General features: G+C 32.7%; 2 protein-coding genes across 7 annotated transcripts; both read left to right on the top strand.

The window, feature by feature from the left end:
* Positions 1-11,983: 11,983 nt before the first annotated feature.
* Positions 11,984-18,494, top strand: LOC120075605 (C-terminal binding protein AN). Of its 3 annotated transcripts, XR_005481371.1 has the most exons (9): positions 11,984-12,835; positions 13,387-13,549; positions 13,641-13,771; positions 13,996-14,793; positions 14,877-14,924; positions 15,360-15,473; positions 16,184-16,296; positions 17,774-17,841; positions 18,127-18,494. XR_005481371.1 is itself a non-coding variant. In XM_039029166.1 (8 exons), the coding sequence occupies exons 1-7, from the start codon at positions 12,248-12,250 to the stop codon at positions 16,253-16,255; spliced, it is 1,914 nt and encodes a 637-aa protein (XP_038885094.1). In that variant the 5' UTR covers positions 11,984-12,247; the 3' UTR covers positions 16,256-16,296; positions 17,774-18,201. The 3 variants fall into 3 exon arrangements, 2 of the variants coding, with proteins under 2 accessions (XP_038885094.1, XP_038885085.1); XM_039029166.1 differs by having other exon boundaries at positions 17,774-18,201; XM_039029157.1 differs by lacking the exons at positions 17,774-17,841; positions 18,127-18,494 and having other exon boundaries at positions 16,184-16,542.
* Positions 18,495-20,133: 1,639 nt separating this feature from the next.
* On the top strand, positions 20,134-25,378 carry LOC120075621 (protein REVEILLE 6). Of its 4 annotated transcripts, XM_039029201.1 has the most exons (11): positions 20,134-20,289; positions 20,387-20,606; positions 20,701-20,755; positions 21,949-22,006; positions 22,445-22,568; positions 22,648-22,818; positions 22,944-23,060; positions 23,327-23,436; positions 23,663-23,722; positions 24,757-24,875; positions 24,964-25,378. In XM_039029201.1, the coding sequence occupies exons 2-10, from the start codon at positions 20,510-20,512 to the stop codon at positions 24,862-24,864; spliced, it is 900 nt and encodes a 299-aa protein (XP_038885129.1). In that variant the 5' UTR covers positions 20,134-20,289; positions 20,387-20,509; the 3' UTR covers positions 24,865-24,875; positions 24,964-25,378. The 4 variants fall into 4 exon arrangements, with proteins under 4 accessions (XP_038885129.1, XP_038885112.1, XP_038885137.1 ...); XM_039029184.1 differs by lacking the exon at positions 20,701-20,755; XM_039029209.1 differs by lacking the exons at positions 20,701-20,755; positions 22,648-22,818.
* Positions 25,379-27,817: the final 2,439 nt, after the last annotated feature.

The following is a 27,817-nucleotide window of genomic DNA, read 5'->3' as shown; positions in this document are numbered from 1 at the left end:
TGGTTTTGAATTAGACCAAAACCGATTTCCTCCTCTTCCTCATGTGTCATCAACAAAAGAGTAAATTTCATGAAAAGGCTTTGTCTTTGTTTTAGCAGATATAACAGAGACAATTGAATCATATTTTTGACATAATCCCAATAGAATGTGGACAATATGTCTTGCAATGAAACAACACATCCAACTTCATTTAATGCACGAACAAGATTTTTTACCTTTACTTCATTCAATGAAATGGCATCAAATCATCAATTACTTCAATACTAAAACATGATCTATTTTTTCCCAAAAAAAAAAAAAAAAGAATTAAAAATCATGAGGTATACGACCAAAATATCAACCTATGCAACACAATATAATAAAAAAGGGTTATAATGAACAATACCAATACAATTTCACCAAAATATCAACCATTTTAAACTACACTAATTTTAATTCAAAGGAAAAATTTTAAAGAATCGATTTGAAAGATATATAAAATACTGTAACTAACCAGGAAAGACAAAGCTCTTGGATACAAAGAAGCAATCCCCAAAGGAAAATGCTCGTGCCACAATGTATTAGCTCCCACAGAACCTGTCCATGCCAACTTATGAGATGTTGTATTGTAGGAACATGACACATGCTGGAATGTAATGGAACGGAAAGTAATCTTCCTAGACCTTCATAATGCCTCTTTAACATTTGAAAAATCACTAAAAAATCAGACAACACTAATATATGAGACAATTCCATTCTAATAGCCAACCGAAAACCTTCATAAATAGCCTAAGTTTTAGCACCTGTCAAGCATAAGGATATTTTCTTTAAAGCCTCATCTACCTTAGGGAATTTTCATGGATGGATTTTACTATAATATAGGAATGAAATCAATTAATGGCATATAAATATCATAAAAATAGATGTCCAATACTTAGTGTCCTAAAAGTCATGTGTCATTTTCCATATTGTCAATGTGCCTTATAATAATTCATGCTGGATGTCCATGCAAGTTCACATCCTACTTGTCACTTTGCCTATAAAGTGGATCTTAAGATGATGCACATTAGTGAGAATAAAAAGAAAATTTTATATATTTCTTTTTTCCATAAAATCATATTTTCTATTTCTATTATATTATTTTCATAAAATTATCATTTTAGTTATTTAAAAGTTTAGTGATATTTTATTATTTTATTATTATTATGTTATATTATATTTATATATATATATTATATTTTCTCCATATCCGTTGTACTCCATTATGCTCCCGAATTTCACAATATGCTATCAGCACGAGCTCCTGTTGCTTCCATCACTGAAGGTAGGTTCTAAAGGTAGGTCAGTTTTTTTCCTCTTTATTATAATTAATAAATTAAATGTTATTTTGCATATTTAGTATATATTAAATTTCTAATATAAATACAATATTTTGTGATAGTGTTGCCATGACAAACCTTACAGAATTAGAATTTGCAGCCCTTGGCATTAATGGCAATAATTATTTATCATGGGTGCTCGATGCTGAAATTCACTTGGATGTTATGAACTTGGGAGAAACAATTAAAGGGAAATATGACATCCAACTAGGACAAAGTAAAAGCTATGATTTTCCTTCGCCATCATCTCCACTGAGGGTTAAAAATGGAGTATCTTACAATAAAAGATCCCCGTATCTTATGAAAAAAATTGAAAGAAAGTTATGATCATCAAAAGACGATTATTCTTCCTAAAGCTTGTTATGGGTGCATTCATTTGAGGCTATAAGATTTTAAATCAGCAAGTGTTACAATTTTGCATTATTTAAAATCAGTTTAAAATTGTTGTTATATGAAGAAATAATTATTGATGTTGATATGTTAGAGAAGACATTTTCTATATTTCACGTCTCGAATATGCTCCTGCAGCAGCAATATTGAGAGAAAGGTTTTAAACAATATTCTAAACTAATTTCATGTCTTCTCGTGGCCGAACAAAATAATGAGTTATTAATGAAAAATCATGAATCTTGACCAATCGAAACGACATCATTTCCTGAAGTGAATACTATGAATTTTAATAATAATTGAGATCAAGGTCATAGTCGTGGTCGCGGTTGAGGTTGTGATTGTGGCAAAAGAAGAAATAATTATTATTTTTGTAGTTGTCATTTTAATCATTCAAATTTTAAAATAACCACAAAAAATGATGATCACAAAGGAAAAGCTCCACAAGATAAGAGTTCAAAATGTATTGAAAATAAATGCTTCCAATAGGGGTGTACATAGTCCAACTATACATAGTCCAGGTTGGGCCGGGTTGGAAGATTTTTGTGGACCAACCCAAAAATTCGGGTTAGCTAATAATTAACCCTATTAGTTCTTTTTTGGAGGGTCAACTCAACCCAACCCAATCCAAAATTTTCAGGTTGGGTCATCGGTTTTTTTTTTTTTTTTTTAATTTGACTTTTTTTAACTTTTATATATATATTGGGGTCGGGTCGGGTTGACCCGACCTTGAAATGGGATAACCCGAGACCCAACCCGAATTTAATATTTTTTAACATTTTTAACCCAACCCAACCCAAAATAAAATCTAACCCAACCCAACCCTTACGGTTTAGGTTGGGTAGTCCGGGTTGGTCAGGTTACTGGATTTTTTTAACACCCCTAGCTTCCGATGTGGAATGACTGGGCATTGGTCACGTACTGTCATACGTTAAAACACTTAGTTAACTTCTATCAAGCCTGAAAAAGGAAAAAATGTGAAAGTAAATTTTGCAAACCAGGATAATGATATATTTTACCCATCCCATATGACAAATTTGGATGTGGCGGACTCCTTTGAATCTCCTGAAGAGAAGATTGGCGCAGTTGATGAAACATCAAGTATTTTTTTTTTATTATTTTGAAAACATCTAGACTTAATGTTGTTGTTGTTTTTTTTTTTTTTTTTTTTTTTATCTATCTTCATGTTTTTTTTAGTAACTTTTTTATATATTTTAAGTGTTGTTTTTATTATTGTAATTATATTATTTTAATGAAAAAACATGGATAATTTTCATATTTTGGGTGTTTAAAAAGTGAGCAAGGAAGATCTATATTTGGCAGATAGTGCAATTACACACACAATACTTACAAATAAAAAATGATTTTCTGAATTGACAATGTTGAAAGCAAAAGTGAATATAATATCAGGTTATGCAAACTTGATCAAATGTTTTGGAAAAGCAAATATTATTTTGTCTAAAGGAACAAAATTTACAATTGATAATGCATTGTTCTCTAGTCAATCAAAAATAAATCTTCTATGTTTTTAAAGATATACATTGCAATGGTTATTATATCGAGACTGATAGTAAGAATAATGTGGAATATTTATATATTATCTCCGCTGTCTCAAATGAAAAGTGTATATTGAAAAAATTGACTGCTTTATCCTCTGGGTTATATCATACTCATATACGAGTAATTGAAACATATGCAATAATGAACATGAAGTTCATGAATCCAAACATATTTACAATTTGACATGACATATTAGGTCATCTAAGATCTATGATGATGAGGAAAATTATTGAGAATTCAAATGGACACCCATTAAAGAGTCAGAAAATTCTTCAATCTAATAAATTATCACGTGATGCTTGCTCTCAAGAAAAATTGATAATTCGACCATCACCAGCTAAAGTAGGGATTGAATCACCTGCATTTTTAGAGAACGAATTCATGGTGATATATGTGGACCTATTAACTCACAAAGTGGACTATTTAGATATTTTATGTTATTAATAGACGCATCCAGCAGATGGTTATACATGTGCTTATTATCAAGTCGAAATTTTGCATTTGCAAGGTTACTTGCTCAAATGATAAGTTAAAAGCATAATTTCCTGATTATACAATTAAAAACACTCTTGATAATGTTGGTGAATTTACATCCCAAGCTTTTGATAATTATTCTAAGACAATTGGGATAAATGTTAAACATCCTATAGTTCATGTTCATGCACAAAATACTTACAAATATATCACCATGTATTTTTATAAAGAAATCATAATCAAAACAATCCAATATGTCCATGTGTTTTTATAAAGAAATTATAATCAAAATTTGTTATTATAACTGTATATGTTGATGATTTATATATAATTAGGACTCATGAAGTGCTTTCAAAGGCAATATAATATCCTAAGAAAGAATTTGAGATGAAAGATCTCAGAAGAACAAAATTTTGCCTTGGCTTGCAAATTGAGCATTTAGCAGATGAGATATTTGTTCATCAATCAACTTCTACAGAAAATATTTTGAAAATATTTTATATGGACAAAGCACATACATTGAACATACCAATGGAAGTTTGTTCCCTAGATGTGAAGAAATATATATTCTAACCTCGAGATGATAATGAGAAACTTCTTAGTCCTGAAGTACCATATCTTAGTGCAATCGACGCATGTATGTATCTTGCTAATAATCCGGATATTGTATTTTCAATAAATTTATTAGCAAGATATAATTCTTCTCCAACAAAAAGACATTGAAACATAATTAAACATATACTTCGTTATCTCCTAAGAACAATTCATATGAGTTTTTTTTTATTCAAATAAATCAATTTTTGATTTAGTTGGTTATGCAGATTCTGAATATTTATTTGAGTCACACAAAGCCAGATCTCAAACAGGTTATCTATTCATGTGAAGGAACTGTCGTATCGTGGTGGTTAGTGAAACAGATCATAACGGCTACTTCCTCAAATCATGTTGAAATTCTTACAATTCATAAGGCTAGTCGAGAATGTGTGTGGCTAAGATCAATGACTCAGAACATTCGTGAAACATGTAGTTTGTCTTCTAATAAAAATTTTCCAACAATATTATACAAAAACAACATAACGTGCATATCTCAAATCAAAGAATGATATATTAGAGGAGATAGAATAAAGCATTACCTACTGCAATCTTTGAAAAATTGGTGCGCAACATTGGAATGCGAGCACTCAGAGATTTCAAGTGATGTTTCCATGAGGGGGAGTAAATATGCTTTTTAGGAGTATAAATTGAAGGAACTCTTTTTACAGAGAACCTTTGAGTAGAAGTGGATTGTCCAAATCCTAATTCGATTGAACGCATAGGGTACCCAATTTTATCTATATACTACAGACTATTTATGTTATCACTTAAACATGATCCACCTGTTTGCCATCACGTACATGTTTAAGTTACAACGGTAACCATAAATGTTAGTTTATTGGTTTGTGGTTAATGCAACTAAAATATCATATATTTTATATTTTATAGATAAAGTGAATAAAATATCATATATTATTAATCACATAAATGTTTGTTCATACAATGTTTACAAACTATAGGACCCTACGAGATGTAGGGCATCAACCCTAACATAAATTATATGAAATATGTACTCTTTTCCCTGAGATTTTTTCCTAATAAGGTTTTAACAAGACATATTTCGTATATATAATGAACATCTAAGGGGGAGTATTATAAATATTATGCTAATAGATGAGCATGCTTAGTGTCGTTAACCATGTGTCATGTCCTCATTTTCCAAAGTGTTGTCCATGTTTCTCAACATTACACATTATTAGTGTCCATGTAATCCACCTCTTATTTATCAAATTGCCTATAAATAGTGATATTTTGTGAGTTTTGGAAGACATGCACATTGGGCAAAATCCATGAAAATTAGGAAGAGTGGAGATTTTAGAGAAATTTTTTATTTCATATTTTGTTAATTTAATTTATTTTAATTATTTATATACTATGTTTAATTTATTTTAATATTTATTTATTTTATTATTTTATTAGTATCCGTGTATCCGTTGTGCTCCTTAAGTTCACAACAAAAAAACAATGTAATGAACATTATTGACTACACTTGAAAATAAAATAAGTTTCGTAGTATTCTCACTTTTATTTTATTATATATATATATATATATATTAAAAAACTGTATTCTCACTATTTGGTAAAACAAAATAATACCATAAAATAAAACATGAGGAATATTCCTCTTTACATATTTTATTTAATATATCATGCCAACATCATGGAGACGTAATCTCATATCAAACAAACTGTCTACTAAATATACAAACAATTTGTCATATTAAATTTATATCAATCTTGATCAATGACAAAACATCTAATAAACTTCACTTAAAAAAAAAAAGTTAATAACTACGTAAAATTTTTAAAATGACAAATTAAAATTAATATTAAAACACGTTAACTAAAATTGTAATTTTAAAGTCTACTAGTTGAGGTGGACGACATGATGTTTCCAAGTGAAATTGATTTATGGTTATAAAAGAAAAATCACAAGGAGGAATGATTAACTACTAAACTTTAGTTTAATTAAGTGTCAAATAAGTAGGACTCCGTTTGATAATTATTTGATATTTTATTTTTTATAAAATCGTACTATATTTCTCGTATTTTTCCAAGTTTTTAAAAGCTATGGTTCTTTTAGCTTTCAAATTTTTGTCTTACTTATTTATAACTTGACGAAAAATTAATTTCTTTAAAAAAAGTGAAAACTATACCAGTTAGATTTTGAGTCAACTAGCATATATTTAAAAGAGACCATTGCAAATATAGTAATCAAACTCAAAGTATTTACAGATATAATATATTATAATTTTTTTCTTACAAATATAGAAAATTTTAGACCACCTCTTAAAGTTCATCCATGATAGGATCTATCAATGATAGATTTTGTTATATTTGTAATTATTTAAAATGTTGTCATACACTTAATTATTAACCTTAAAATGCTATCTATTGCAATTATCGATAATTGCAACTATAACAATCAAGTCCAAAGTATTAGCAGATATATCCCAATACAAAAAGAATTGCAGATATAACAAAATTTAGATAGTTTATCAGTGATAAACCATGACACTGCCAGGAGTCAATCACCACATTATTGGCATAAATCTATCAACGATAGGCCGTATAATTCATACACTTTGCTATATTTGCAATTTTTAAAAATTGTTGTTATACACTTAGTTATTATCACTAAAAATAATATCCATTGCAATTATCCTTAGGGGTCGTTTAGTTTTTATAGATGCGGAATAGGATGCCTAGGAATAAGATATTTGGGATCAAATATGACCGTGTTTGATTGTGTATTGCAAATGCTATAAGAATTTTGTAAAAAAAATGTTTCTATTTAATTTATGAAATTAAATGTGACAATCTTATATAGTTGTAATAGATTAACTAGTTAAAAATAAATATCATTCAATATATTGATAAAAGTTAACTAATGAAGAATCAATAATAATTTTAATTATAAATATTTGAAATTGAGTAATTTATAATTAAAACCAACCAATTAATATATTAAATGAATATCATATTAATTATAATCTAATTCTGGATCATTTTTGTAATTAATTAAGTTCGATGTTAGTAATTTTAATTGAATAAATATATTTTAATAAACAATGTGTTATATAAAAACTGAAAAACGAAATAGAAATATGATAGGTTAATGAAGGGAAAATTAAAAGGATATTGTTCTTTTAGAAACTATTTAGGAAAATATTGTTGTTTTCAAACTATTTGTAAAAATATTGTTTTTTTTTAAAAAAAATAAGTCGAGGGTTGAAAATTCGACCTAGATGGGTCGAATTTTGAACCCTCGACCTTCTCCTTTCGCTTTACATTTGCACGTCGAACTTTGAACCCTCGACCTTGCCTTAACATTATTATTGAGTCTGTTTAATTATCATTCCGGAGACCTTCCTCATAATTATTTGATGTGGAGAGAACGAAAGATCTTCTTCATTCAGAGACCTTCGTAGACCTTCCTCATAATACTCATAATTATTTGATGTATTAAAAATAATTTTGTATTGGGAGAGAATGAAAGAGGGAAGAGTAAGAGAGAGAGCGAGAGCGAGATCGAGATTTTGAGAGCGAGAGCAGGATATCCGTACAAATTTTCAATTTTTTTTAATTATTACACATTCCACCTTCTTCTTTCTTTCTTCCTTCCTTCCTTTTTTTTTATTTTTCATTTTATAAAAATACTTTCTAAAAATATTTTTTTATTATTTATAATTTTTAAAAAAATTCCATCAAAATCTTGGTACCAACGGTACAAAAGGAATCCAAGATAATTATTGTAAAATCTTTTAAATGATTAACCTCACTACTATGATTAAAATTTCTGTTCTTTATATCAATAATACAGTCTTATTTATAGACTTGCATGTGAAGGTTTTGAGTGTTGATTTGATTTATTATGTCCCCAAATTATTATCTAAAATATGAAAATTTGAATATTGAATTTTTTTTACCTAATTTTTTAGATTTAGACTATCTGATGTTATTATTTATGTCAGTGACATTTAAAAGCTTATATATCAAAATAATTACTATTCATGATATATAAAAAGAATAAATCAAAAAATAATTTCTCATAAAAATAAAAAAATATAAATTAAATATCTTATTTATATAAAAATAATTACAAAAATTAACGTGTCCCACAAGGCGGACGTCGTCGATTTCGAGCTGGTTGTCGTCGTCGACTTGGAACTTGAGGTTGCTCGGGTTCTTCTTGATATTACTGTGGTACCTCTGCAGGCGCTTCATAATATAAATATTCATTATGCTCTCAACGACCCCGACCATGTCCATGCACGTATGAAGACAAATGACTAGCCTCTGAGTCACAATGTCCTGAATCAAATGCTGGCATCATCATCATCAAACTAATATAATCAGTTTGACTCTGCGTCTGCATCATAGGGGGCAATTCTCCCACATTATGTGCAACCTCATCAAACTCATCCTCTTTCCGAACAGGTCCTCTACGTCTAGAAGCTGGTAGAGAAACAATAGGTATATCGTACATATAATGAATTTCCTCCATATAGCTAATTAGACAATATTTAAAATAAATTTAAATTAAAAATAATTAGATAATATTCATTTACCAGATGACCCACAACTGCTCCCGGACGAGTGACGTAGCGCCTTGTGATATTATTATACCAATGAATATATTCTAGAGTGACATCTGTGTCAAACTGTTCAAGATAAACCCTAACTGCAATAAACCTTGCACTATAGTGCCATCACACTACCAAATGTGCAACTTTTTCGAACCAATCTCCAGTCCTTAAGTCAATATCATGCAGTACGGGTTCAGTATTACAAGGCAATGGGATATTCTGTTGAAAACCGAATTGTCTCATCACCCTGTCAAGAAGATGCCACTCACCAATGTGAAAACATATGAGAGGACTCATCGTCTGCCATATGTTTTAATCACTTGTACAAAAATTAGCCAAAGTATGCACAATAATTTTGTATGGCTCCTAAATAACCTGAAACACAAAATATTATATTAGAGAATATTAAAGAAAAATACAATAAAAATGTGTATAAAATAATCAATTGGGTTTAGTGTAATGTACCTGTTCAGATGGAAGCAGATCAAACATGTATCTATACTGGCTGACTACATATGTGGCTATCCTAGTCGCACAAAATTTGTCTCTCCACCTAGAATTTTAAATTGATAATTTAGAATTTAAATTAACTAGATCGGTGATGTAAAAATTAAATTGAATTAAAACAACATACGGAGAACCGTAGGCTCATCCAACTAACTAAGCGTCATTAACATGATGTAGCTGTGGAGCCATTGTTGAAAATCGCTCCCAAGCCCATAGTTGCAAAAGTATGAGAGGCCCAGCTATCTCTCGAACCTCAAGTCTTGTTGCTTTGCATAGTTGTCTATACAACCATGCCAAACATGCTTCACCCCACGAATACCGCCCTGCATCATAGAGGTTAGCTAACAGTGACAGAAACATCAAGTGAACAAAATGATTTGATTTATCTGAAAATAAACTTCTACCCATCATTTGTAGTATATATGCTCGCACATATCTTATGACAGTTTCCTCGCCTGCATCATCTGTGAGCTCACGAATTTGTGTTCCTAACCATATTAAACTTAACCTCGATCATTTAATCTTGTCAGTAGGCGGGGTCACACCGAGGTACAGTTGACAAACTTTTAACCAGTCATCGTACATCACTCCGGTGACCGGCTCACCGTCAACAGGTAACCCCAACAACACTTCTATGTCTTGTAGAGTGATAGTGCACTCTCCAACAAACATATGGAATATATGCATCTTGGGTCTCCATCTCTCGATCAAGGCTGTGATAAGATGCCAGTCCAACTGAATAAATCCTAATTTGGCAATCCCATAGAATCCAGATGTACACAATAGCGGTAGTATTCGAGGGTGGAGTGAGATAGTGCGCTGGAGAACTGCCTCTCAACGGCTGCAAGATATTTCTCCAGTAGTACGATCTCGCCATACAACAGATAATTGATGAATGGACGGTCGTATAAAACATCGAGATCAATAGGTTCTGGGTTTAAAGCCATGACCTGAAAAAAAAAATTATTTCTCAATTAAAAAAATATTTGTTTCTCAATTAGAAGAATAATGTACAACTTAATTAGAAGAATAATGTACAACTTAATTAGAAGAATAATGTACAAGTTAATTAAAAGAATAATGTACAAGTTAATTAAAAGAATAATGTACAACTTTATAATAAAAAAATTGAATATACAATAAATTTATTTACTTTCCATAGAAATATATATATACACACACATGACCAATGAGAAAAAAAGCTAGTAATCATTAATGAAAAAATAACAACAATAACAGAATTTTGAATTGTAAGAGGGAGCGAGATTCTGAACGAGATTGAGGGTGAGATTGAGAGAGCGAGATGTTCAGAGACAGCGAGATTGAGAGCGAGATTGTAGGAGAGAGCGAGACGCATACATTCCATAGATGTTGGAGTTCCCATTCTACAATCTCGCTTTCAATCTCACTCTCACCTACAATCTCACTCTCAATCTCGCTCTCTCTTACAATATGCTTCACCCACTTATCTTCCTTGTCGAGGGTTGAAGTTTCGACTTATGTAAAACTAGCGAGATTTCCTATTCCTTGTATGTCAAAACTTCAACCCTTGACAACCCTAATTTATGTATTGTTTCCAAGTTTTTCTTTGTTTGTCGAGTTCTCAACGTTCGACCTCTACATTAGTCGAATCCTCAACCCTCGACTTCTAGCATCGAACTCCCAAAACAACAATATTTCTCTAATAAGTTTCAAAACAACAATATTTCTCTAATAAGTTTTGAAAACAATAATATTAATATTAAAGGTCTAGGTTAATGAAGTGTATTAATAAAAAAAGACACTAAGAAAGTTGTATATGTTTAATTAGAAAGATCAAATAAAAAGTAATTTCAATAAATAATTTTGATTATAAAAAACAATAAATAAACAATTATTATTATTGAAAATAATTTTTTATACTAACTAAATTTAATTAATCATAGTTTACTAATTAAATATATTTAAAATATTGTTAGATAATTAACTATTTATTTATGTAAAAAGTAATTGCACTCATTTAATAATTTTTTATTGTAAAAATAAGTTAAATAAATATTTTAATAGAATACTATTGATTTATTAAATTCAAAATAACATTATATATGAAATGAAAAATAGATGGAGTTGGGAAAATAGAAAATCAACCGTCTTGAAAGGAAATTTGTACGTGGGAATGAATATACCTTGGAATAACTTATTGCAAATGGTTGAAAACTATGTTTACATGAATTTTATTTGCATATATTAATTCATATGCATAAAATCCTATAACCAATCGATTTAAAAAATCTTAAATATAAATATGAGCATCTTTTAAATATAATAATAATAGAGGATTTGAACTCGATCACACAAGCTTTGAAAGGACCAATTAGATATAAACAAGCTCGTGAATTATATTTGTGAATTAACAAAAAGAAAAGAAATGATTATTGGGTTGAAAATTGAAATTACTATTTAGGTGACATAATATTGGGCTTGCAATAATTTGAAGGAAGGACATGATTGGAATAATGTGAAATCACGAGGGTATGTAATAACCTAGCGAAGGGCACAGATCTCACTGACCGAAAACATTTTTCCCCGCTCTGAAAAAACGACTCCTCGCCGGAAGGAAGAAGGAAACCTTCAATCACCAACTTCAACCCACTTCAAGAATACGAGTCCGGTGACAGAAATGTTGATTTCCCTTTAAGATTCCACCGGGATTACAGCCTGTGCCTCAAGTTCCGGCGTCAATACGAGCTCCGACGAGGAGGCGGCATCATTTCTGGAACTGGGACGTAGGCGGAGACGATGAGCAGAAATCTCAGATCCTCCGCCGCAATGTCTCATCGGAATAACCCTAAACCCCTCCCGTTGGTTGTTACTCTCAACTGCATCGAAGATTGTTCGCTGGAACAGGATTGTTTGGCCGGCGTTGCTGTGGTGGAGCATGTGCCGCTTAGTCGTTTGGCAGACGGGAAAATCGAGTCGGCTACGGCTGTGCTTCTTCATTCACTTGCTTACCTCCCGCGGGCTGCTCAGCGCCGGCTTCATCCTTGCCATCTCATCCTATGTCTCGGTTCTGCTGATCGCTCTGTCGATTCTGCTTTGGCTGCGGATCTCGGTCTCCGTCTGGTTCACGTTGATACTTCTCGAGCGGAGGAAATTGCCGACTCCGTCATGGCGCTTTTTCTTGGATTGCTTCGCCGTACTCATCTACTCTCTCGCCATACACTCTCGGCTTCGGGATGGCTCGGGTCTATCCAACCTCTTTGCCGTGGCATGAGACGCTGTCGAGGATTGGTTTTGGGGATAGTTGGTAGATCTTCTTCGGCTCGGGCTTTAGCTACGAGGAGCTTAGCCTTCAAGATTAGCGTGCTCTATTTTGATGTCAATGATGTAAGTTCCGTTGTTCTTTCATAATGGCTTAGGTTGCAATTGGCATAGGTTAACATTTAAGAGCATTTGGTTCAAAATGACGTGCTTCCATAGCTAGATATTAGTACTATCTTCGTTGGATCTGGTGGGAGGGTTATGTTGGTTAGGAATTGAATTGCAATTTAAAATCTGCAATCAGTTTAGTTCTTCGCTCTCCGCACCATGCTTTATATGATGCCAAGAAGCTGAGATCATGGACGCTGTTGGATATCCGTTTGATATAGCAAATTTTCTGATTCCCTGTCTTCTGGTGCACTAGATTTTGGGCCAATTAAAATTTTACGAGGATTTACCATTTGTTCTTAGACATTTAGACGAGCTGATTTTTTATTTTTCCAAGTTTTATCCATCTTGGGTAGCTTCATGAATGTGGAGTAGCAGGGCGCATGCTACCTGATAATGGGTAAATTCGTTATTCGCCCATTTGTTTGCGTTCACGTTGACTGGCAATAGCTTATTCTTTTTTGTTACTATCCGTATCATTTTTAAATGTTTTTGTTCTGAACTTAAAGGGAAAAGTGAGCAAGTCTACAGCAACATTTCCATCTGCTGCTCGAAGAATGGATACTCTTAATGATTTGCTTGCTGCAAGTGATCTTATATCACTTCACTGTGCCCTAACAAATGACACAGTTCAGATTATCAATGCTGAATGTCTGCAGCACATAAAGCCTGGTATATATTAATTTGCATGCATTTGGATTCATTATTGAAAGTTTTTTTTTCCTTATGCTTTCTGTTAATGGGAGATTATTGTGTTTTACAGGGGCATTTCTTGTTAATACTGGTAGCAGCCAATTATTGGATGATTGTGCTGTGAAGCAACTTCTGATTGACGGAACCTTGGCTGGCTGTGCTCTGGATGGTGCTGAAGGGCCACAGTGGATGGAAGCATGGGTATGTAACTTTTTCATATGGTTATATTATATTAATCAAAATGCTAGGATTTTTAGTATTTTGAATATTGTGATATTGTCTTGTAACTCGTTTTTTGGTGGCATACTTTACCTGTCCATGGTTCCAAAACTAGTAGAAATTTTAAGAAGAAACAAATAAGTCTTAAACTCTAGTTTGAAAGTTCAAAGGGTAAACAAATAAATTTATTCATAACTCTGATGCAGGTGAAAGAAATGCCAAATGTTTTGATACTTCCCCACAGTGCAGATTATAGTGAAGAAGTTTGGATGGAGATCAGGGAGAAATGCGTCTCCATATTACAAGCATTCTTTGTTGATGGGGTAGTTCCTGAGAATGCCATCTCTGATGAGGATGAGGATGAAAGTGAAGTTAGTGAGGTAAAAGAACAATCTGATGGTCGTGGTATAGAAGGCACCCTTCAGCTTGCTGTGGTTGAGCAGTTGGCTGATGATAACCATTTAAGTCCAGAGAGCTCCCAGAAGAAAGGGTTGAATCTCTCACCGGAGTCATCCAGTCAGCCCCACAGTTCCAGTTTGTCTCAAACTACTGTCACCAGGTCTGATGGAAGACGCAGTAGGTCCGGTAAGAAAGCCAAAAAAAGGCACACACGTCAAAAATCTCAACAGAAAGATGATTCTCACGCGTTAGAAAAGGAAAGTACCTCTCATCGAGAAGATGATACTGCTATGAGTAGCACAGATCAAGTATTAAGTTCAAGCTCTCGATTTGCTTCCCCTGATGAATCGAGAAACAGGAAAGTTCCTATGGAGTCTATGCAAGAATCTACCTCAGATCTATCACTTAAATCAAAAAAGAAATTAGTTAGGAAGTCTATTAGTCAGCTGAAAGACGGGTATATTGTTGCCATATATGCTAGAGATCGTCCTGCAGTCCATGTATCCCGGCAAAGAGTTAAAGGTGGTGGTTGGTTTCTTGATACCATGACTGATGTGACAAAAAGAGACCCCGCTGCACAGTTTCTGGTTGTTTTTAGAAACAAGGTTTGTTTAGGAACCTTTTCTTCATAGTTAGACTATAGTTGCTACCGGTTTGCTGGTTTAATCTTCTGATACTCTAATTTCAGGATACAATTGGTCTCCGATCTCTCTCTGCTGGTGGGAAGTTATTGCAGGTAAGAGTACAAGCTTGCCGTACCATATTGGGCTAGAACTCTCCATCTGTCATGCATACCTACCCCTTCCCCCCACAAACTCACAAATTTTATGGAGTTATTGATGATATTCAATTCTCATTAAGAGTGGAACATTTTGGCACAAAGAAGTAAACTAGCAGAGTTACTAACTAGGTTTGAAGATTTTGTATTTTGGTTATAAATCTTTAAGATTCCTCTTTCAGTGTGCATACCAATCGGATCTCTTTTTTGTAACCTTTATTGGTTCAAGGCGGCCGTCTTTTCAATGACTTTTTACTTCACCTTACCTTAACGAAACACTTTTTTTTTTTTTCAAAAACCTTTTGAGCAAAGGCCCATATAGTTGTGGTAAAATTGTTTTAATTTGCTATCTGCAGTAGATCTTAAGGTGTCATTTGATCTTTCATATTGCAGATAAATCGTAGAACGGAGTTTGTATTTGCTAGCCACAGTTTTGATGTTTGGGAGAGTTGGATGCTTGAAGGCTCTCTGGAAGAATGTAGGCTGGTCAATTGTAGAAACCCATTGGTACGTTATTTTCTTACTACTCTCTCAATTGCACACTATTATTTCTAATTCATGAATGTAAATTTATGTAAGTTATTTTCTTTTCTTTTCCCCCCTCTCCCTTCCCTCCCCAACAAAAAAAAAGAGGGTTTAGTCCTAAATTCCTGATGAAGATCACTCACATTTCCTCTTCGCTCTTTGGAGGAGTATAGTTCTCCAAGTCCTTATTTGGTATACTTGTTGTGGATGTGGACCATGTGGTTCTAACGCCTGATTTATCTTTTTAGTAAGACAAGGTCATTAGCATTTTCTATTTGTTGAATTGAAAAGTCACATCTTTTCATGTGTGAAAGTAGTAATACAAAATAGAATCCCTGTTTTTCTTATTTTGGTATATAAAATGGTTCAGCTTGTCGATCTTGCGACTATGAGATGGTTTGAATTAATGTTAAGGTTGGCTTAACTTTTAAAATAGGAAAAGTGTTTCTAGCTAACAAAAGTATTTTCAAATTAAATTTCAATTCTAAAAACATTTTCAAGTGCTTTGAAAGAATGTTTCCTTTATAAAAGTATTTTACTTAGAAGTACAATTCCTGAAAGCCGCCGTCTCAAACTCCTAAAAACCTGCTAGTGTTTCATTTGCAATATGTGATGTTAAACCTCCCTTTTATAGATGCATCCTATTTCTTCCACTAATCTCTATGTTATTGGTTGTTTAATGGAAATTGTAGGCACTTTTGGATGTGCGCATTGAAGTCCTTGCAACTGTAGGTGATGATGGAGTTACCCGCTGGCTAGATTAGAAGTATTCAAAATTTCCACCTCATTTGTCCACTAATTAAAGGTTTGCGTAACTTTGAAAGCTTAAAAAGTTGTAGAGCATTCTTTCCTTTCCTCGTTTTTGGTTACCTTATTCCTCTTTCGGTTGTTTGCCATCTTTAAGCAAAAAGGCCCCTTTCTTTACTATAGGCTTTGAAGTTGTTGGCTATTTACTCAGCCTGTGGATGAATGAGTGTACTCTGTAATCTATTTTAGAGCTTTAATGAGATTTGTTAAGATTGAATGCAGTTTCTCTCTTGAGTTGACTTGACCTTTAGTGTAAATCAATATCTTGCTTAATTATCAAGTCAAATATTGATGGTAGGTTAGCCTTTTAAAACAACTTTCGGCCTTTCAAGCACAAAATTAAAAAACATGTCCCATTAACCTTGCCAAATGCTAACTTAAACTTGAAGCTTGCATTCACAAACACAAATAATCTCCACCCAACTTCATTTTCCCCCTTTTGGGGAAGATGGGGATTGTTTAATTTTTAATCTTTAACTATTTCAATAGGATGTTATTTTTGTGAACAAAAGCTTCAAGACAGCATTAAAATTTTAATTTGAGGAAGTGCTCTTGAGTTCGCCTTTTCATTAAAAAGGCAAAGTTTTGTGGCAGGTTAGCTTTTTTGTCGTCATTTGAAGTATCTAGATCGAGAGGACTAACATGATTCTTAGTGAGATGGAGAGATCGAGCAAGGATGTCTTGAGAGGGGGTTAGGTTTAATGGCTCGTTATGGGCTTTGGTTTAGACTCTTTAATAATTATGATTTTGATTTGATTTTGTTGGATTGGAGTCTCTTTCTATAGATTTTTTGGGCTCTCTTTCTCTTTGTTTTTGCCGTGCCCTTGCATTTCTTTTATACTTTCTCAATAAAAGTTTGGTTTCTTATCTAAAAAAAAAAAGGAAAGAAAAAAATTGTCGGGGTTTAGTTGCACGAATGCTCCGAATGCCTGAATTCTGTTTTGAAAAGCAAAGGTGGGTTGTACCAAACTTAGCTAGAGTACATCCTGGTATTTTTGTAATCCTAGTATTTGGCATGCTCATCCTTTCCCAATAAATAATGTTAATGTCTACTTCTTATTAGTACGTGTCACTCATGTCTTTCTGCTTGCTTGTTTAAAGTAAGAGAATTCCTTTTTTGCATTCTAGATTAGAAAGTAGAGCAGGTTTTTTTGCTTTTATTGTAACACAGATTCCCAAAGTTAAGAAAAGAAAACCCGAGACGCAAATTAGACATCTTATTACCAAATTGACTTTTACATTTTATGAAAAAACTGCCAAGTTAGTTTAGCCATCTGTGTACTACAGACATTACTTGCCTCAGCACCAAATTTCTCTGCTTGTTCACTTTTGTTGGATTGTTTCCATGGGCTGTTGAGGCACATAATGAAACTTCATTGCTAATGATAGTGAAGAAAGAAAAAGGTTTACCGAATTTTGGAAACACAACATAACAGAACTAACAGTTTACTGTGTGTCCAAATTTATGTGCATAGAGACGGCTGGACCAGGCCAGAATGTTCTGATGCCATTTCCTTCCCTGCCGGCTATGGGCGACGCAGAGGTACTTTTCCATGTCACTTTCAAATGGATAGCCGATTCTTTTTGGTGCCCCATGCTTTGCCCTTAACTAACACTCCCCATTACGTTTGCATATTTTAATGCTTCTCCCTTTACCTTGGTTTTGTACATATTTTAAAAAATAAATATTTGAACTTCGACTTTTAGAAAAGAGAGTAGACTAATTATGCTAAGCTAGGCTTATTTTGGCACCGAAGTATGTTGGTTTTGAAGTATTTGTTGAAATAACTTGATTTTAATCAAGTTCTTTTTTTTTTTCTTTTTGTAGTTTGGAGGTGACTATTTTAGGTTTGTACATTTTCTGTTGTAACTAATTTGAATCTATGAAGTATGTGTATGGCTACATGGGATTTGTTGGTAGATTTGTTTACGGTCTCATGACAACGGGTTGAGGGTTAACTCATGCAAGGCAAGAGTTTGGCTAGCAAACTTAAAGAGTGATTAGGACAATGAATAGAGTTGTGAAGTTGTGGGTATATGGTGTAAGGATTTTTTTTTTAATCACACGGGACAAGTAGAGAATCAAACAATTTGTTTCGACTAGATAATTTTAAGATTCTTCATTATTTCTACCATCAAAAAGTTGTAAGATCCATGGTCTTTTTAGCAACCTAAAGGAATCAATTTGAAGGCAAAGCTATGAAACTCAATTTCATGAGTCTTGAAATATGTAATCAAGTATCGTCTTTGAATTAACGCTTCGTCCAATAAATAATAACTTGTTAATATTTGTAATAAACACACCCAAAATAGCCCAAAATTATATAATTTTTTAAAATTATTTCTAAAACAAAAATCATAGGAAATTGGACTTAGGACATAGAAATATTGGATTTTTATTTCTAAATTTATCGAGTTGTATCTATTTTTAACCTAAAATTCCAATTTCAGTAAATTGGACTTAGGACATAGATAAGGGTTGCAAATTTTACTCATGGTCTAATCACCACTAATTTTAACAAAAAGTAGCGTATAATCTTCATAAACAAATAAATGTCATTATTAAGTTTTGCCAAAAAAAAAATGGTTTATTTGAGTTGGGCATAGATTAATTATGGAATAACTCTATTTAAATTACCAATCTAAGTATGACTTTGGTGGTTTAGACATGCTATCATGGAGGTTTAAGTTTAACAAAATCCACAAATTCTACGTCTACAGTGTTTTCTAAATCCTATTAATTTTGCTTCCTGTTTAGTAACTATTTGATTTTTCATTTTTGTTTTTGAAAATTTAGTCTACTTCATTTATATTTTTTACCATGATTTATATATTTCTTAAGTACAATTGTTGAATTCTTAGTCAAATTTGAAAGTTTTTTTTTTTTTTTAGTTTTCAAAATTTGGCTTGGTCTTTAACCCTGGGTAAAAAATAAATAACAAAAGAAGAAATTTGAATGTAGAATAGTGTCCGAAAGCTTAATTTTTTCAAAAACAAAAAATAAAATGGTTACCAAATAGAGCTTTCGTTTTTTTTTTTTTTTGAAAATTAAGTCTATTTATTTCCCATTTCTTAGCTTGATTAGCATCTTTGCTAAGTACGGCGGTTGAATTCTTAATCAAATTTTAAAAACGAAAACAAATTTTCAAAAGCAACTTTTTTTAGTTTTCAATTTTTTGTTTGATTTTTTAAACGTCAATAAAAGTAGATAGCAAATGAAGAAATTGGGAAGTGGAAGTAGTGTTTATAGACTTAATTTAGAAGAAAAAAAAAATTATTACCAGGACTTCAGCGAACACATTAAAATACCTTTAGTTTGAAATTAAAATTGTCATGCTTACTTCTAAGTTTAGATGTAGTTGGCTGAAATGGATCATTTATGATGAAAATTTATATAAAGGCAAACTAAAGTATTAATGAAAAGAATATATATATTTTTTTAATTTTGAAGGTTTAAAAGTATTATTGAAATATTTAAAAGTCTAATGGATATTTTCTAAATAAAATATTAACCGTTTCATTCAAAGCTAAACGTAAGATTATTTTTTATTTATTTTTTATTATTTTTTTAAGTTGGTGAGTGTTATTGAATTTTTAAAATTTTGTAGATATATAATAAATTGAAAAAAAAATATTAATAAAAGGTTGCTGATGTAATAATTAGCTACACTACAAGCGACCCAATTATAAAAAAGAGGAAATCCTCGCGTCCTCTCCACGTAACCATCAGTGCCCAACTGACAGAAGAACCACGTGGGATCAATCAAGGCGAAATCAGACTGCCACGTGTATGGCCTAAATCCAATATATTATATAAAGCACGTTACGAAGGGAGCAGAAAATTATAATATTATTGTATTCCCTCTCCCACTCAATTCCGAAAGTCGGTTTGTATTGTAAACCACATTTTCTACTGAAACCCAACTCCACCATACAAAAAACCGAAACCTCCAGACCCAAAATTTGGCGAATTCAATTCAAGAACACTGAGGTTTGATCTTCAACTAAGCATTTTCCTGAAGATTTCATGGTTTTTTTTTTGGTGTCTGTGAATCATAGTCCTCATTCTACTTGAGGATTTTGCTCAGATTCGATGAATATGAACCATTTTCCCGGCGTTGATTCTGTTCGACCTCCAATTGCTTCACTTAGAACTGCTACTCCACCTACTTCGACTTCTAATTCTGTTGCTGCCTTCCCGGTTTCGGAGGATGCGAGTAAGAAGATCCGAAAGCCTTATACAATTACCAAGTCGAGAGAGAGTTGGACGGAGCAGGAGCACGACAAGTTTCTTGAAGCTCTCCAATTGTGAGTACTGAGTGATGCCTTTTCCTTTCTCTGATTGGTGAATTCAAATGAGTTGTGTTTTTTTTTTTTTTTTTGGGCATCACTGTTTCTTTAGTAGAGAAAGTTTGTGGAAAGGCCGAGAGAAGTTGGAAGACGAATTTACTTTTTAGGTCAGTTTGTATTTTCTCTGTTGCTTTATTATTGAGCACAACTTTGAATATTTGAATACCTGGAATTCCGTGCATTGATCAGTGAGTTTTGCTTTTTATTCTCGGACGAGGAAACAGAGGATCTTTGCTGTCTTCTGAGCACTCTTAAATTGGCCAAATTAGACCCTGAGGTTCTTGAGTCTGAATCCCTGCTATATAGTTATCTTTGATTGGATTATCTTTCTTAGTTTATGTTAATCTATGTTTTTAAACAGAAGTCTTTAAGTCTTTCTTTAAACCGGTACACAGACGTTATTGAGGGAGGTTTGCGTCCTCTGTACGTATTAGTTAGCAACGATGTTCTAGTTTCGAGGGGCGCTCATTGACGTAGAATAATGTTTTCGCGCTGTAGTACTTGATTCGGGTCTGACCTTGTTTACCACAACCTTCCTGCCGGAGGTATGGCCAAATTATTTAAATTAACAGTGACGAGAAAGCAAGGGATTCTGTGATCGTGTTTCCGAAGCAGGTTAGAAGTCTGGGCTATAATCGCATGATCACCTTTTACACTTTTATATCCAATTGAGTGAACACCTTTTCCATGAAATCGATTTATTTATTAGTTTTTAACGGACTCATTTGTTAGTTTTCCCACTACCCTTTGAACCTTTTATCATCCCTCTCTCGCTTTCATCTCCCCTTCTTATAAGTTTGTGAAAAATTCATCCGAAAATCTTGGGGGAAATACTCTCTCTCTTTCTAAAATGTGGAAAGGCCACTATCCATCAAGGCATAGAAGGCCTCGATAACCACATCACAGGGTTTCAGTCCTTTGGATGATCAATGAACCAGGGGAATTTGATCCTCTGCATTTGAAATTGAAACCTCCAAATTTATTGTTGTTGGTAAGAAATTCTTGAGTGGGTGACATGGGAAAGTTTAATGTTAACAGAGCGGGAAAAAGTTGTGGCACCTGATAGAAAAGCCAGGTTGGTTTGATGGTGAGAAATTTGTAAATGAAGTGATTAGGTGGTTCTTTAACAATGTAGGCATTTTTGGAAAGTCGCCTTTACAGTGACTGCAAATTAGGATCTGGAGTCGATATCACCAATGCTAAACAAGTAGTTTATTTCTTTGAGATCTTGGTTTGACCGTTGCTTCTTTTATAATTATTTCTGAATTTTATTTATATATTTTTGCTCTTTTCCTTACAGATTTGATCGTGACTGGAAGAAGATAGAAGCGTTTGTTGGCTCAAAAACAGTTATCCAGGTGATTTCTTGGTGATATGAACTTTCATCTCTCTGCACCAATGTTATGGAGTTCTGTTTAACAGTGTCATTGTAATAGAGCCCCCCTCCCCGCCTTACTTTCTTCTTCCTCTTTTTCTTCTTTTGGGTGAACTGGGATCAAGGAGGAATGTTCAATATCTGGTGGACCTGGTCCTTAAAATTATTGTGTGGTGTTTATATGATATATTCTTAGGGCCTAAGATTTCGATTTATTTTATTGACTTTGTACCAGTCCTTGAGATTCCAAAAATTTAGTGCTTGTGATGATTGGATTGTTACCACATTCTATAAATGAAGGTTTGGGCATAACACTTAGTGTATCATGTATTTTATACATAATTGGTAATCAAATTTATTTCTGCTAATTTTACTGAAGAAATTTTCTGCAAATCTTACCTGCAAGTTCTATCCTTGGCAGATTCGCAGTCATGCTCAAAAATATTTTCTAAAGATTCAAAAAAGTGGGAAAAGCGAGCATGTACCTCCTCCTCGACCAAAGAAGAAAGCATCTCATCCGTACCCACAAAAAGCTCCTAAGAATGGTCAGTATATTTTTTCTTTAGCGAGTTAATCTATAATGTAAAAACCATTTGGGATAATGTATATTTCCGATGGTTCCAGCGGCCACTCAGAGTCCTGGGATGTATCAGCCCTTGTCTTCTCCATGCGAACCAAGATATATTTACATTCCAGACTCAACAGCAGCGTTTGGACTTCCCAGTCCCAATGCTACTCTTTCTTCTTGGAACTGTAGCCCTGTGCCGACTATTGATGTTTCACAAGTACCCAAAGGTTCCAGGCTCCAGCCATCGATTTTCCCTTTAACTGTCAAAGATTTTTCTTTCCTTTTTGGCTTTCTTCCATACTATGGCGCCACTTCTTCATATTATCTTTGAAACTGACGATGTTGTTTTTAGATGGTGTAAAACCAGGTGGACCAACGTCGGCACATAGTAGCAGTAGTGAGAGCACTCCACGGACATGGAAAATTGGAGAAATTTCCGATCAAGGAGTTCAGAGCATGCGAAACAGAGGTATTTCTGAAAAGATCATTCCATTGATATGTAAAAAAATTTACAAATAATGCCACAAGAATGTGATATCCTACACGAGCCTTGCAGCCTGGGAGTTCTGAAAATTGGTTTTCCAAATGGCTGTAATATCCAAACTATTATTACTGTTATTGAACTCTTTGGTCCAATACTACCAACTCAGCACATTATTTGAACCTTTTATTTTGCTGGCTTTCTATATTTTCACATGTGCACTTATTAACATCATTTTCTTTGCTTCACTTCAGTAATGCCAGACTTTGCTCAAGTTTACAGCTTCATCGGCAGTGTATTTGATCCCACTGTGTCGGGTCATCTTCAGAGACTAAGGAAGATGGACCCAATAAATTTAGAGACGGTATACACTCTATAATTTTAACATCTAGTACATCATTGATTGACTATCATGCATTGGTATTCATTTCTCTTTAAAAACAAAAAACAAAAAAATTAATGCATCGGTAGCAGTGAGGATAAATATGTAGCAGCAGTCTTATTTTCTATATCTAAATTTCCGTGTTATTATTCTCTTTACTAGTAAAAATACTTCAGTTATGTGCTGAAAATATGTTTGTTTCTTCCAGACACTGCTTTTAATGCAAAATCTTGCCGTCAACTTGATCAGTCCAGAATTTGAAAACCACGTAAGTTCACTCGGTGATTTCTTTTCGTCTATAGTCTTATAGCGCATATTGACTCGGGTTTCGAGATTCTTGAGGTTCAACCGTATATTGTAGCCTAATAAGTTGGACTTCAAACTTGTTATGGGTTCTATACTTCTACTGTGTTTCACCAACACACTACCATTTTCTATGCCCCCACCCCATCTAGTCTGACCTTAGATCTAATTAGCTTAGTCATCACTCAATTACATTAGTTTGTCAGAGGATCAATGATAATCTCAAGCAAACAATTTGATAGGAAAGTATAAATAACTTGGGTTGGGAACCCTAAGAGGATTGACATCAGGTCAGTTTTATCAGTTCCTCCATCAAACCCTGAACAGATTGGATATGCTTGGTTTCAAATGAGGCAATCAAATTGCCAAACTTTAACAGCAAGTAGGTGAAGAAATCGATTTGAAACGGGAAATTGTTGATTCATATAATCTATTTTAATTGGAATAGTTTTGTGTTTGTTTTCATTTGGAGAGACATGGATATAATAGTTGAATTTCATTTTCCTTTTGGCATGTCACATGGGTATCTAAGTCTAAAGCAGAGATTATGTATAACATTTTCCAGTAGTCAATGGTAGTACTACAATAACTGATATCCAGTGGGCTTGAAGCCGAGATGGACATGCCTCTCTATCTAAATAGTGTTGCTATGAAGCACTTGAAATTACAATATTTGTTTCTGCTTAACTTCCAAATAAATTATAAATCTGGGTAGCATTTGTGATATAATTGTGAGGTGATTTTTTGATTATGAGTGCTTCAATTTTAATGCAATAGCTGCGTACCAGTCCTCTACATATTCTTGTTAATTAACAATATGTTGGACCCCTAAGATTGTTATGGGGTTTTAATTTTTAACTGACCGAAAAAAATGAAAAAATTTCATACTCATCTATTATTAACTTCTTCTTTTTTTTTTTTTTTTTTTTTCCTTTTCATTTATATGATTTGGTTCATAAAACTGGATATACTGATTTTTTCTAATTGAATTTAATGCAGAGAAGACTGATTTCATCATATGATGAGGACATGAAGAAGGCCAAAGCTGGTAGCTTCTTTAACAATCTACACAATGTCAGATCAGACAATACTATTCTATCTGCTTAGAAAATAATAAGGTACATACAAGTCTTACGCATTTGGAGCATTGTTCATATTTACTTTCATTTCGAGCGGCGCTAACTGATCAAAATCTGATGATATCAGGTGAACTAGAAGTCAGGTTTGGAAGTTGATATTGTCGCAATATATGTTCAATACATCATGTGGCCATATGTTGAGCTAGTCGTGCTGGTGGCCGTTCTCGAATGTATCCTTTGTAAATGGTAGGAAGTACTTGATCATAAAGGCAATGTAGATAGGGTGATTTTACTCTCTGCTTTGTTCCCTGCGGATCGAGATCGTGTATAGAGGTTTGAGTACATATAGGGAGTTTCATTTGTATTTGAGTTTGTAATATTAGTTGGTGTATTGTATATCTATAATGAACAAGACCATAATCTCCATAAGGTTGGATCATAAAGTGATCTTATTCGTGAAATTGTTTTGTGAACTTCCTTTAAATTTGTTTCAATGTTTATATATAGTGTCGACTTGCGACCAATTCAAGGCCCTTTACATATTATTAGCTTTGATTGTTTTTGTTTTGTTCTAATAATGAATGATTATTGTGATGTAGATTGTCCAACTGCCTGAGCTGAAGAAGCAAATGCTAATTTTAATGTTATATTGTGTTATAAACTCACTTCATATTTTTAGAAAATATAATCTGTATTATGCAAGTATTTTAAATTATATAATATTACATATAATAATATATAATTTTTTTAACAAATTTATAATTTATTAGGTATTGTCAACAAGATATTAGTGAGTACTAATTAAATGTGTACTATTGAACATATTTTAAACTATAGTTTAAATTAGAATCTATTATGAATATTATAATAAAAAATAGATGCACATTGTTTAGTGTCTTAAATGTCACATGTTATCATTTATGTTGTCTATATATTATATAGTTATTTATGCTTAGTGTCCATGTAAGTCCACATCTTATTTGCCACTTTGCTAATATATAGTGGAATTTGGTGGATCTTAAGAATACATCTACATTGTTGAGAATTTTACTCTACCAATTTTCATATTATTCAATTTCATGATTTTGATTATTTTATGTTTTAGTTATTTTAGTTTTTATTTATTTGTTATTATTATTATATAAAAATATTATTATATTATATTTTTCATATCCATATTTCCATTGTGCTCCTTAATTTTCATAACACGTTATCAGCACGAGCTTATGTCGTTTTTCCCACTAAGGGTGGGTCTTAAAGAAACATGGATCATTTTTAAATGTTGGATGTTTAAAAAATGAGTATATAAAATATATGTTTGGTAGACAGTGCAACTATACATATAATACTTACAAATAAAAAATATTTTTCAAAATTGACAATGTTGAAAGCATAAATAAATACAATATCGGGTTATGAAAACTTGATCGAAGATTTTGCAAAGGAAAATATTATTTTACTTAGACATTGTTTTTTAGTCAATCAAAGAGAAATCTTCTAAGTTTTAAAGATATACATTGCAATGGTTATCATATTGGACAGTAAGAATAATGTGTAATATTTATATATCATATCCACTGTCTCAAATGAAATATATGCAACAATGAACCTGAAGTTTATGAATCTAGACATATTTACAATTTGGCATGACCAATTGGGTCATCCAGGATCTATAATGATAAGGAGAATTATTGAAAATTCAAATGGACACCTGTTAAAGAACCAAAATTTCTTCAACCTAATGAATTATCATGTGATGCTTACTCTCAAGGAAAATTGATAATTAGACCATCATCATCTAAAGTGGGGACTGAGTCACCCACATTGGATTCATGGTGACATACGTGAACCCATTGACCCACCAAGTGGACCATTTAGATATTTTATGGTATTGATAGATGCATCCAGCAAATGGTCACACTTATACTTATTATCAAGCCGAAACCTTGCATTTGCAAGATTACTTGCTCAAATAATTAAGTTAAGAGCACAATTTCTTGATTATATAATTAAGACCATTCATCTTGATAATGTTGGTGAATTTACATCCCAAGCTTTTGATAGTTATTGTATGTTAATTGGGATAAGTGTTGAACATCCTGTAGCTCATGTTCATACACAAAATGATTTAGTAGAATCATTTATAAAACGTTTGCAGATAATTACAAGACCATTAATTATGAGAGCTAAGCTTTTGGGACATGCTATTTTGCATGCAGCGTCACTTGTACGCATTAGACCAGTAGCTTATCATAAGTACTCGTCATTACAATTAGCTTATGGTCATAAGTCAAATATTTTTCATCTGAGAATTTTTGGATGTGCAGTATATGTTCCAATTGCTCCACCACAACGCACTAAGATGGGTCCTCAAAGAAGGTTATGAATGTATGTTGGATATGATTCCCCATCAATTATTAAATATCTTAAGCCCTGACGGGTGATGTATTTAATTTGTTGATTGTCATTTTAANAATTAAGAAGTTTGAAAAAGAAATTACATGGAATGCATCGTTATTGTCTCATTTAGATCCTCGTACAGATCAATGTGAACTTGAAGTTCAGAAAATAATTCATTTGCAAAATATAGCGAATCAGTTACCAGATGCATTTATAGATGCAAAGAAAGTAACTAAGTTACATATTCCAACTGCAAATGTTCCATAAAAAAATGATATTCCAACACAACAAATTGTCACCAATGAGTCTGAAACATGCCAGCGTAGTAGACCATTAGGTTCGAAAGATAAAAATCCTCGAAAAGAAAAATAATTAATAATGAAAAAGACTTGGTTGAGAATGTAAATTCCCATAAAGAAATTCTCGACATGACTAGTGAGGAAGGTGAAATACTTAAAGATAATAATGAGATTTCAATAAACTATGTCATGATAGGAAAAAGATGGAATCAAACTAATGTAAATATTGACAACATTTTTGCGTATAATGTTGCTCTTGATATTATATCTGAAAATGAGGAT

This window comes from Benincasa hispida, chromosome 1, assembly GCF_009727055.1.
Source record: "Benincasa hispida cultivar B227 chromosome 1, ASM972705v1, whole genome shotgun sequence".
NCBI lineage: Eukaryota > Viridiplantae > Streptophyta > Magnoliopsida > Cucurbitales > Cucurbitaceae > Benincasa > Benincasa hispida.
This window is presented reverse-complemented; position numbering and strand designations above follow the sequence as displayed.